Here is a 13,096-nt window from a genome sequence, read left to right as displayed (position 1 = left end):
GGCTGCTCCCCCGCCACTCCCCGCACCCTCTCCGCAGCCGCTGAGGTACGGATGGGGGCGGGCGCGTAGGTTGGCGGTTGGAGCTCCTCAGGCGCGTCGCCCGCGCGCCATGCTGATCACGCTCTGCTACTTGTACCTCTGGGCGCGCTGGGGGGCCTCATCGGCGGGGCTCATCCGCCGCACGGTGCGCAGGCTGTACAGGACCCGCTGCTCCTTCACCTTCTCTACTTCCACCACCTCCTCCTCCTCCAGCCCCGGCTGCCCTCGCCAAACTCCGCAGCACCGGCGAGCTGCCCACCTTCCTCAGGGTTCCCGGCGCCCCCCGGAGGAGGAGAAGAGAGTCTGCCTGAGGGTGGGGGACAAGGTTTTCTTCACTGACGAGACCCAGGTGTGAGGCGGGAAGGGAGGAGGAGGCGCGGCCCGGGGTGCGTGGAGACACGAAGAGCGCGGCCGTTTGCCAGATGTACATAAAATGGATGGGCAGCGTGTGGTCCTCCAGTTGTAGGGCACCCCAACCCCCCTCAGCCCCGACCAGTTTGGCCAGTAGTCGGGGATGATAGGAATTGGGGTCCAGTCAGGTACGGAGGACCACAGGCCTCCCGCCCCTGATGTATAGGATGGGGGTAGGGAGATTATATATCAACACAAGTGTAGGGTATTTGGACGGGGGAGGGAGTTATTATTATAATGTTTATGCCCAGCCTTTTTTTCCAAGACATTGGCTCAAGGTGGCTTACAGATGAAATAGAAACCGAATTATTTTTTTTAAGTACGTGTTTTAATACTCGGGGGTTTCTGGCCCTTCAACAGCTGGAGGATAGTCAGAAATTAACAGGTGCAGCTCTCCTTAGATTGGGGAGGGTGCAACATTATGGTGGTGCAGTTGTTTTGTTCAGATATGTTTATAGCCTGCCTTTCACTTGAAAGGCCCCCAAACTTGCAAACAAGAACATTGCAGTTTTAAAGCGACTCCTTATAAAGCAACTGTTTCTAAAGAGAAAAAGCAGCTAACTAAGATTAGATGTACAGTAGCAGCAGTAAGTTAATTGAAGATTACTGCTGATAGTAGGTGAAAGCTCTGGAAAGCCTATTTTCACCCAGTGCCTGAATAGTAAGAATAATCAAAAGCACATTTGAGAAAGGAAAAGCATGCTTTTTAAATTTCTAACCTGTAAAAAGTACAGGGATGCTTCATTGGTTAAGTAGTATTTCTTTACATACACACACACCCCACAGCCACGTTTAATGGAGATGTGATTATTCCAAATTGTTTGGTGCATGTACCAGTGAAATGCATGCAGTGGCAAAATCATGCTTGTATGTGCATGTGTATGTTAATTATGTATTAATATAGGCTGCTTTGTGTATATAATTTTAAAAGTGTAATGTGTGACATCTTAAATATTTTGGTAGGATGAAAGATGTGGACCCTCCTAGGACAATGTTAACCACAACACTGAGGGAGGAATTCAGCATTGCAGTGTTTCAAATATTTTGGTGTAAGCATTTCTGCTTGCCTGATACAATTATTTCCCCTCTTCTCCCCTTGCCTGTCGCTCCAGGTGTTCTTCTGACCCCACAAGCTAGTTGGTGAGGGAAGCCGTGCTAGTGGAAGACCTGAATATAGCTAAAAACATGTACAAATTAAAAAAAGCCTTACTGAAGGGTAAACCTTGAGTTATCAGATTGCAAACATTTGGGTAAATAAAATTGTTTTCAACTGACATCTGAAAGCTGCAGGTAGAGCTCCACCCATATTAAGGATTGAGTGGCTGGTATTGGAAGATGAGCTTCTGTAGATGTTTGGTTCCTTAAATCACTTAGCATTGACTCATTGAATAAATGTCCATAGTGCACAGGTGGCCAGTGCAGAACTTCAGTGCTACATGAGATCCCATATCCCTGTCCAAGTTAGTAACCTGGCAGCCTCATTCTGCACAAGCTGCAGCTTTTGGACTGTTTTCAAGGACAGTCCCATGTGATGGTATTATGCTTCATCAACAAAGTTTGCTCTATACCGTTATGCTGGCATGATATAATAGCAACAGTGGTTTTTCCTCTGGGGCAGAAGACATTGTGCCTCATGTTGATAGGTGGCTGATAGGATTGCACATTTAACTGTAGAATGTGAAATTAAGCAAAACATCCCTTGCGGTCAGCACTCATGTCCTTCAAAAATGTGAAATATTTTAAAAATAAACATATAATAAGATGAAATCTGTTAGCCTGATGTCTGGATGCAACAATTCATTTATTGCATACTGTATGATCAATCTGAGAGTTAAAATCAAACAAGCAGAAATTTAGTATCTGTAAAAGCGGGTGTAAAATTGAAGAGTTAAGTAAAACATTTAGGTTGCTATCTTAAGTATATTTAGATAGGCAAAAAGCTGCATACAGTATATGTGAACTTCTACCACTGCAACTCAATTTGTGGACTATTTTGTTTGATGTATTTTTTGAAATCTTGTTAATTCTTTGAAACATTATTTTAGTTTCGTAACATGTAAAGCAGCTCCTTAGTGGCTATTATGTGACACTCTGATCTTTAGACAGTCATAAAGTACAAGAGAGTGCAGTCCCAACACTCGTTATTGGAATTGCTAGTATTAAGATATGACTAATTTCCACTCTCAGTTGTGGACGCCAGTAAAGCGGTTATGAGGGGATTCTTCATACAGAAGAATAGTATAAAGAAAAAGCTTAAAGAGAAGAAAAAAGAAGAAATCCTAAAACAAATAATGGAGAACGAGAAAAAACTGGCGTCCAAACCAAACGATCTGAAAGCAAGCCAAAATATAAAAATATTACAGAGTCAATTCGCAATGATTATAAACCAAGAGGTAGAATGGAAAATAAAATGGATGAGGCAGAGGAATTTCGAGCATGCAAACAAACCCGGAAAATGGCTATCTTGGCAGATAAAGAAAAGGAAAGAACAAAGTACTATAAATAAAATAAAAATTGAAGAAAAAGAGATTGAAAACCCAATAGAAATAAGACAAGGATTTGAAAATTTTTATAGACAATTATATAAAAGGAAGGAGAAATCCAAAATAGACAAAATAGAAGAGTTTATAAACAGGAAGGGAGTGCAAAAAATTCCAACAGAAATGAAAATACATCTGAATGAAAAAATTGAGAAAGAGGAAATATTAAATGCAATAAAGAACATGAAAAGTGGAAAATCACCAGGACCTGATGGATTCACGGCAAAATTTTATAAAAAAACAAGTGGCATCCTGCTAGAACCATTTAAGGAGGTACTGAATAACATATGGGAAAAAGCAGAAATACCACAAACCTGGAAAGAAGCATACATCACACTAATCCCCAAACCAGATTCGGATATTTCTCAAATTAAAAATTACAGACCAATTTCATTATTAAACACAGATTATAAAATATTTGCAAGCATAATAGCTAACCGTATGAAGAAAGTCCTAAATACAATTATCAATGAGGATCAGACTGGGTTTTTACCTGGCAGACAGCTAAAGGACAATGTGAGGAACGTAGTGAATATAATAGAATACCTGTCTGTCAGAAACGAAAAAAAAGCTGCGATGATCTTCATAGACGCAGAGAAAGCTTTCGACAACGTGGATTGGGACTTCATGATAAAAAATTTGGAAATAATGGATTTTGGAGAGAAAATATTAAGAAGTATCAAAGCAATCTATAAGGAACAAAAAGCCAAATTAATAGTGAATAATGTGGTATCGGAAAGTATAGAAATATCTAAAGGGACAAGACAAGGATGCCCACTTTCACCATTGCTATTTATATCAGTCCTGGAAATTTTATTAAAAAGAGTAAGAGATTCAGATAAAATCAAAGGAATAACAATTGGAAAGAAGCAACATAAAGTAAAAGCATTCGCAGATGACCTAGTATTGACATTGGAAGATCCAGTAGAAAGCGCAAGAGTGGCATTACAAGAAATTGAAGAATTTGGCCAATTGGCAGGATTCAAATTAAATAAGAAAAAAACAAAAATATTGGTTAAAAATATGGACAATGATGAAATTAAAAAACTAGAAGAAGTCACAGAAATAGAAGTAGTCAAAAAAGTTAAATACCTAGGAATATGGCTGACAAATAAGAATATAAATCTATTTCAAAATAATTATGATCCGGTTTGGAACAAAATAAAGGAAGATTTGAAAATATGGGACAGACTAAAACTATCACTTCTAGGAAGAATCGCGACAATCAAAATGAGCGTACTGCCGAGAATGATGTTTCTGTTTCAGACAATCCCCATACTCAAAGGAACAGCAATATTTAAAGATTGGCAAAGAAAAATATCAAGATATATTTGGCAAGGGAAAAAACCCAGAATTCGATTTAAATTATTGACGGATACTAAAGACAGAGGAGGGTTCGCATTACCAGACTTGAAATTGTATTATGAGGCGGCATGCCTCTGCTGGATAAAAGATTGGATGATATTAAAAAATACGAGTCTACTAGATTTAGAGGGCCACGACAATAGATTCGGCTGGCACGCCTACTTATGGCAAGGTAAAACTAAAGTGCATAAAGGATTCGGAAACCATATATTCAGGAAAGCTCTTTACGAAGTGTGGGAAAGATATAGGAACCTACTAGAAAGGAAAACTCCGTGGTGGCTCTCACCATTAGAAGTTATGTCTCTTAAAAAAGCAAACATGAATGAGAAATGGCCAACATACGAAGCACTGCTTAAAAAAGATGGAGAAAAGTGGAAACTTAGACCATATGAAGAAGTAAAAGAACATGTAAATGATTGGCTACACTACCACCAAATAAACGAAATGTTTAGAAATGATTTAAAGAAGAATGGTTTTGACGATGCGAAATCTAAATTTGAAAGGGAAATACTAAATAACAACCACAAAACATTATCAAAAATGTATAAGATATTGTTGGAGTGGGAATTGAAGGACGAGGAGGTAAAGTCGGTTATGGTAAGCTGGGCAAAAGATTTTGGTTACAATGTTATGATGACGGATTGGGAAAAGTTGTGGCGAGAAGGGATGAAATTCACAGCATGTAATGCGTTAAAAGAAAATATCTATAAAATGATATATAGATGGTATATAACCCCAGCAAAATTGGCCAAAATGCACAAAGGAGATAACAAATGCTGGAAGTGTAAAGATAGTGTGGGAACTTTCTATCACATGTGGTGGGAGTGTAAAAAAGTTAAAAATTATTGGAATGAAATATATAACGAAATGAAGAAAATATTAGGGTATAATTTTGTCAAAAAGCCAGAATCTTTACTATTAGGCATCATTAATACAGGAATTAAAAAAGAGGATATAAAACTTTTCCAATACATGGCTACAGCAGCCAGAATATTAATGGCTCAAAAATGGAAACAGGATACATTACCAACGAAAGAGGAATGGATTTTGAAAATGGTAGACTATGCGGAGTTAGACAAAATGACAGGGAGAGTCAGAGAACAGCGAGATCAGAAATTTATCGACGATTGGAAAAAATTTGTTAATTACTTGAGAAAATATACACAATTGAATACGTTTGTAGGATTACAGGAGGCTTTGTAGCATAAAATGAATATTATTGTATGATGATATAATAGAGATTAATTTAATTGTGAAAATTAAAGCAATAATATATGGAATAAATATAAAAACAAAGAAACGATATTGTGAAAACCAGAACGAAGGATTGAGGGAAGTCCAGACCTTGAGTGGTCAGAACACAGAAATGTTTTTATAAGAAAGTATTGTAAATATAATGTATGTGTGTAAATCTTGAATAAAAAGATTATGGGAAAAAAAAAATTTCCACTCTCAGTTGTCAGTGGCATGAATATAGGGTTTTCGTGATAGAGACTAACACTTTAACTAACAAAAATGAGAAGTAGATTCCCTTCCTATACATGTTGGAGCTTAAGGTGTTGTAAGATGCCATCAAAGGCACGGGATTCCAAAAATGTATATGGTATGGCACACCAAGTATAGGAGGGGATTCTTTTTAGCCACTGGTTGGCCACAGTGAGAACACGGTGCTGGACTAGATGGGCCTTTGGTCTGACCAAGTAGGGCTCTTTTGTTTCAGTTGGGTCCAGGTAGAGCAAAGTGTAGTGAAGTTCATCTTAACTGTTGTGTTTTTCTGAAATTACATATCCGAGCTCAATTTGGGGAGGAAGAGGTAAGCTTTCCAAAATGTTGTTAAGCATCTCCTTTTTTTCTCTCTTTTCCAGTCTGTTGATGATTTAAACAAATGGACGTTGCTCATTGTATCGCCTTTTCATTATTTGGATAAAATATTGGAAACAGAACGTATCACATTTCTAACTGAAAGTATTTCCATTCAAGCAGGCAGTTCTCAGGCTGTAAATTGCTCAACAGAAAAGGTCAGTATGTTCTGTAATGGTTTTGGTTTTATTTTATTTTTTCATAAGATTTTATTAAAGCTTTTTTATAATACAATAAGATAAAAGAACCTAATCTAGATGAAAACACAAACAGAGAAAGAAAGAAAGAGAAAAGAAAACTCAGTCCTCTTTCTTTGGCTCTGATTGCCTCATAGAGAACTTGCACCTTTGCTAAGCTGAAATCCTTCCAAAGCATCCTGCTTTGCCACAGGATTCAGAAATTGTCAGAAATCAGTGCACAATCCTAAATTCCTGTATTCCTAGGCAAAATGCACATCTATGGGTATGAATGCCACATAATTTTTTAAAAAAATAATCTGGGTAATATGTCATGATTTTTTCTTCAGATTGTGAAGTGGTCAGACTATTGTTCACCTTTGGCCTTCAGACCTGGAGAACCTTACATATTATTTGCTGAAACAAGCATAGATAACTTCAGTAGCCTTGGGATAGCATTCATGGAAAATAGACTCCAAATGGATAATGGAATGAAGCCTCAAAAAATTGTGTGTAAGTATCTTTATAATTAAAATGTTCCATTGCAGTGGCCCACAAAGCGACTTGTACCAACATAACTTCATTGACATTCTGTGCAAGAAAACGGGTAGGGTCCATCCTTCTGTCTGTTAATTGTAGTTCCATTATTTCTATCATTTATTAGGTGCATATTTTGTGAATTTAAGGCCCAGTCTTAATATTGCTAGGTCAAGATTATGTGCTGTCAACTTCAACACAACATACTTATGATAAACAACCTATTTCTACACTTTTCACTGAATTCAGTGCTTGGGGTTGGGACTTTGTATACATCCAATACGTTACATATTGAAACAGTAATCAATCAATAATGACTGGCCACTGTGTAGATGAGTGTCATAAATGACAGAAATAATAGAACGACTCATTGATACTTCTGGAGAGAAGTAGAGGGCTAGATATCATAGACATACACCACACCATAAAATACTTTCCTCAACTTTAATGGCATCAACTCCGACTCTCAGTAACTAGAAGTAAATGACTCTAGGGAACAGGGCAGTTATATATGTACAGTAGTGCTCACTATAAGGGGAGAACCTATAACTCTGCATCGGTATAGCCAGTGGTCAGGGATGATGGAAGTTGTAATTTGACAGTATCTGGAAAGCCACAAGTTCTAATGGTGTTCTTGTTCTAATGGTGCAGTTTTATATTTTGAATTTGACTTGTTGCTCAAAATGTTGGGCCATCATTGAGTTCATTTATTATTATTATTATTATTATTATTAGCATTAGCATTAGCATTAGCATTATGAATTGTGTGTTAAAACATGGGACTTTACTCTCCTCTACTATGAAATAGTTATTTGGTGTTCACACCATTCTTGTAAATATGTAATTTTAAATCTCTCAATTCAGTTATTTTGTTGATTGGTGTCAGGGTGCTGCCCTCACCTCAGCGCAAAGGGTTGCCAGGACTTTCTGCCTATTGCGAGCCTCCGCCCCACCTGCTCAGCAATTCGTCTTCCTCCAGTGAGGAAGGCAGTGATCCCTCTAGTGGGGAGGGGGAGACTGGACAGGGAAGTAGGAGTCTGGGCTCTGACAGGGAAGGAGAGCCCTCGCATCAAGCAGGGACTGGAGGTGAGGTGCCTCTTCCGTCTCCCCACTTGCGTAGGGGGGGAGGGCGCAGAGGGGGTAGGCGGGGGTTCCGCATCCCGCAGCTTTTATGCTGGGCAAAGAACCGGAAAGAGTCATTCCCGGACTCTGCCGAAGGATGAGCTAGATGTATTTCTTGGTGCTGCACTGTACATATCTGCACAATAAAGAAACTTAGTTTTAGAAACCACGGCATCTGACTGGTTACTCATGAGCAATCACTGAAAACCCTTACAATTGGGTATGCTAATTACTGACAAGCATAAATTAATTTTTATCCTGGAATGTAAAAAAGTTATAAATACTTAACCATCTCAAAGTATCCTTCAGATACTGGAGAATTTAGAAGTTCAGGTCCTCCTGGTGATGTCTATAATTGTACATTATTTAATAATGCAAAATCTAGTAACTGCTTTGGAATGCAAACTTCTATTTTAAAAATGTTTTTTAAGCATGCGTAATTGGAGATGCATTGAAACTAGTGATTTCAATGCACCAGTAGTTGTGCAAGGTCTTCTACATTAATAGTAAGTGAACACAATGGACACAGATAGCAAATGAGAAAGTGCATTGGTATTTTGAGATGGGAAGGGATGACATTGTCATCCAGACTGCCATGCTGATTCGAACTGCATCCATAATTTGTGCATCTGCATCCAGTCAGCACCAATTATTTGTTGTACTTTGTAAGCAAATTTCTTAATTCAGAACCTACACAGATGAATATGAGAATATAACCATTGTCCATACACAATTGTGTGCTGAACTGACCTGGTTGCTTATTCCTTCTGAAGGTCAGGCCACTGAAGTGTTCTTAGTTGGATATCCAAATATGAGACTCCAGAATTAACACATGCCAATCCTGACCTTTGCCACATGTTTTGGTTCACTTAGCCATACTTGTGCTCAGTCTAACTGCTAGACGTTTTTCTTTTGTGTATGTGTACAATAGCTTATTGGCATAGGGTTTAAGTAAGACAGGCATTTTTTGTTAGGCCAAATGATGACTTTAGTCACCAACAGCTTAATCTGAAAATGTGCTTTGCAAGCACATAATTTTTTAGGGGAGAAAAGAGGGTTTGCCAACAGCTGCTCTATTGCATCATCATGATAACATAATGTTATATTGCATTGCAAACACGCTGATAGTAAAATGGAGACATGTCATCACAATTATTTAATATTAGAACACCAGTTTAAGCTTATTTTAAAGGCAGCATTATTCAGCTTTGCCATTATTATACATTCTGTTTAATAACTTACTTTAAATATGTTAGCTGTTCACTTACAGAAGTCAGCACTGGAAGAGTTAGAACAACTGGCTCCAAATACCCCAAAAGAGGGAAATACTAATAAGATGCCACTTGGTGAACTGACTCAAGGGTCTACTTTTGAAACTGATGCTAAACCAGAAGAGGAAGCTCTTGATTGTGCAGCAGGTGGCGATCAAGAAATGCAGAGATCAGCATGTAAATTGCAGAAAGTAAATGAACACCCTGAACAACTTGAGCAAATATCTGAAAAGGAAACGGGAACTGGTGAACATCACCACCTTCATCTTTCCAGCTGTCATGAGTGCTTGGAACTGGAGAATAGCACAATTGAGTCAGTTAAGTTTGCCTCTGCAGAAAACATTCCAGATCTTCCTGATGATTATAGTGGCAATTCCGAAAATGTTACTGATAATCTGGCAGGAAACCTGAAAAGGGTAAACCTTACTGGGAAGCCTCCTAATATTTTAATTTATGTTGGTTCTGACCCTGGAAAAGTGAAATTTGAGGAAATAAAATCACTCATCATGGAATGTGTAGATGTTAATGCTTATACAGTCTACCAGTTGTTAGAGAATCAAGTTATGAGCGTTCCATGGCTTGACAATGCATTGCTGTTGATCGTTGCTGCATCACACCCCATTTCAGATGATGTGTCCAAACAATTTCTTGCTTTTATGTCAAAAGGTGGGAAGATTTTGGGACTTGCTTCTTCTTTCACTTTTGGTGGAATACAGCTAAAAAGTAAAGATGAACTGATGGGCAAAATACAAGACTTTGTGTTTTCAACAACAAAGAGCAAAGAGGTTAGACTAAATGTTCTAGCTAGTGGGAAAGTTTTCGAGATGGAAACTACAGAAGAATTAAGCCCCATGAAGCTACTAGGTTACTTGGAGAGTCCAGATAAAGATATGGTGATTGTCCATCTGCCCTATGGAAATGGTGGTGGAGAAGCCATTCTTTGTCAGGTATGGTAGACATAAGTTTTGTTTGCAAATGTTTTTCTCAATGTATTCTTAAAGAATCCTGCTTTCAGGAAAATGACAGATTTGTAGGCAGATGGATTTTCCAAGAACATGTCTGTAAGTCTGTGCTATAGCATTTCCACTGTTCCTTCTCTAGTAATAAAATTCCAAATAGCCTCTTCAGTTGATATAAAAGGCAGTACAGTGGTACCTTGGGTTACAGACGCTTCTGGTTACAGACGCTTCAGGTTACAGACTCCGCTAACCCAGAAATAGTACCTCGGGTTAAGAACTTTGCTTCAGGATGAGAACAGAAATTGTGCTCTGGTGGTGGCTAACCAGAATTAAGTTCTTAACCACTGTATAACCCAGTTCCAATATTCAGATTAAGTGATCAAACATTTTAATTAATTTAAATTAATTCTAGGCTGTTGGAAAAAATATTTTTTGGGCTATTTTTGAACAAGATCAACAGTGATCTTAGCAAGTAAATATTCGTTGTCACTGTAGTACTATTTCTGCTTTCTGTATTGTGTTAATGTGTAGTTGCTATAAAAAACAACCCAAGTAGCTGGTGATTGAAGATTATCGGTGCATCAGTGTTGTTGATTGTGCAGTTAATGTAGTAACCCTGGGTTTTTTAAAGTGACTTTTAATACATTTGAAGGGTAATGTTTCTTCCTTGTATTCACAGGCACATTTGGAAGTGAATGTCAAGGGTTTGTCTACTCAAACAAAGGATGACTTCAATTTACTCAAAATGAGCAATGCCAAAAGATATGATGTTCTTACTGAAATCCTGACACTACTTCATTTGAGCTGTGATTTAAGTGAAGTTCCCCAATTAACTCCTATTTACTTGCTCTCATCTGATAAGGTGAGCCATATTTCATTGTATTCAATTTAAAGGCAGCATTCAAAATGCCAAATTGCTCACTTTACTGTGGTTTCTTTCAAACAATATTTTATTATTGGACAACAGCATGTCTTTGCATTCATAACTGGGCATAATAAAGAACTTAAGTCTTGTGGAATAATTTTGCGAGCTATAGAAACCAGTGTTCCCTTTAACAGGCAGAAGTTAGTGAACAAAAATACTTTAAAAATAAAAAGGAGAGAAGGCTTACAAGTGTATTATGACTGAAGTTTTAGTGAACTGGAGGGCTTCCAAAGCAGGTCTTAAGGTTTAGGGGAAGAAATGCAATCGGCATGAGGAACAGGTTGGAGTTTACCATATTCAAGATCAACTCAAGAGTCCACTTCATCAAATTCAAATTATATCTGAAGTGAATTCTATGTTATGAACGCTTCATCCCATAATAAATTTGTTAGCTTTTAAAGTGCTACATGACTGCTGTTTTTGTTACAATAGACTAACACAGCTATACCTTTTTTGGAGTGGGGTGCTTGATGCCTTTTACTACTGTGTGTTGTGGAAGCGTATATCCACTGTTTACAAGTTTTTTTTCTTTCTGTTAAGTGACTTTCTTGCATTTTTGTAGAATATGATTTTATATAATCTGAAAAGCTTTTCTGATTGCTAAGCTAAGGTTGAATCATTACATCTACACATTTTGAAATGTCTGAATAACATGACAGTAATTTAGATGTGATTATGAAATTTTAGTCCATCATTCACTTGGTTTCAGTAAATCATGAATACAGTAGACAATAACATCAAATATATAAAAAATATACTGATTAAAAATAATATGTTGAATATGTGCTTGTATATGTCCATAAAGTAACCTATATATAACTTATTTCCTTAGGTTATTGTATGTTTCCTGATGATCCTTCCCGTGATCAAATCATAAGTATCACAATCTAAAATGAGGGAATAGTACTATCAGACTGACAGTATGCCTTTGCAGCTAGCTTAGTGCAAGAGTAGAGGGGGTGTTCCTTGGGCCAACTTAACGAAATTAATTTGGATTCTGGCAAAACTTGTTCCTTTGCATCTATCTCTTGGAAAGCTTTTTAAAATTATTTATATCCAGCCATAATGTCCTTCTGACTTGTAATTCAATCACATTTTGGAAATTAATACTTGTTTAATATAGGTATTTAAGGTTTTTAATCTTTAAAGGCAGTGTAAAATATTTAAATGACTGAATAAATTATTCAGAACATACTGTGTACGAATTTAAACTAGCTCATTTCAGTGTCCGCTTATACAGTTGCCTAGCAGTTTTAACATTTATTATTGGTTTTGGGGAATGAAACATTATGCCTCTGAATGCCAGTTGCTGGAAATCACAAGTATGAAGAGTGCTCTTGCACTCATATTCTGCTTGTGTGTTCCCCATTGACATCTAGTTGTTAGTGGGTTAGATGAGCCTTTGGCCCAAGTCTAATAAGACAGCATTTCTTGTCTTGCCACAAGATGGCACTTCTGAGCTGCTTTAGAGCTTAGGTTTGTCTTGTTGAAATAGTGAATTTAACAAAATTGATTATGTTTGCATTAGTCAGACATTGGTTTTTAGGACTTAAACCTAAAGATTGGACTTAAAACCAATCTTAAGCAGCTCAGGGAATTAAGAAGATACTGGTATGTTGCAGCAAATTGTGCTGAAAATGATACTTACATTTTAAAATTTTTAATTCTGGGTTCACTTTTCATTGCATAATTTACACAGGAATAGACCTATAGCATAGGTATTCTAGGAGATTATAACCTGCACAGTAATAAAACAATGTTCCCAAATTTCAACTATTATTATTATTATTTACAGTCCATAGTTGGGCAATATATAGGGACCAACCCAATTGTCATGAATGCATAGCAAGCTTTCAGCTTCTCCATAATTCTTTATCAAGCAAGATTCTAC

General features: G+C 37.4%; 1 protein-coding gene across 1 annotated transcript in view; it reads left to right on the top strand.

Moving 5' to 3' along the window:
• The window catches only part of HLCS (holocarboxylase synthetase), an 89,968-nt gene continuing 76,872 nt past the window's right edge, over window positions 1-13,096 (top strand). Inside the window, 5 exon segments of the mRNA XM_033147005.1 lie at window positions 1-388; window positions 6,221-6,373; window positions 6,742-6,904; window positions 9,307-10,268; window positions 10,960-11,142. Of these exon segments, the coding sequence (XP_033002896.1) occupies window positions 110-388; window positions 6,221-6,373; window positions 6,742-6,904; window positions 9,307-10,268; window positions 10,960-11,142 (1,740 nt within the window). The 5' untranslated portion in view covers window positions 1-109.

Source organism: Lacerta agilis, chromosome 4 (genome assembly GCF_009819535.1).
Source record: "Lacerta agilis isolate rLacAgi1 chromosome 4, rLacAgi1.pri, whole genome shotgun sequence".
Lineage (NCBI taxonomy): Eukaryota > Metazoa > Chordata > Lepidosauria > Squamata > Lacertidae > Lacerta > Lacerta agilis.
Note: the sequence above shows the minus strand (reverse complement) of the source record. Positions and strands in the feature narration are given on the sequence as shown.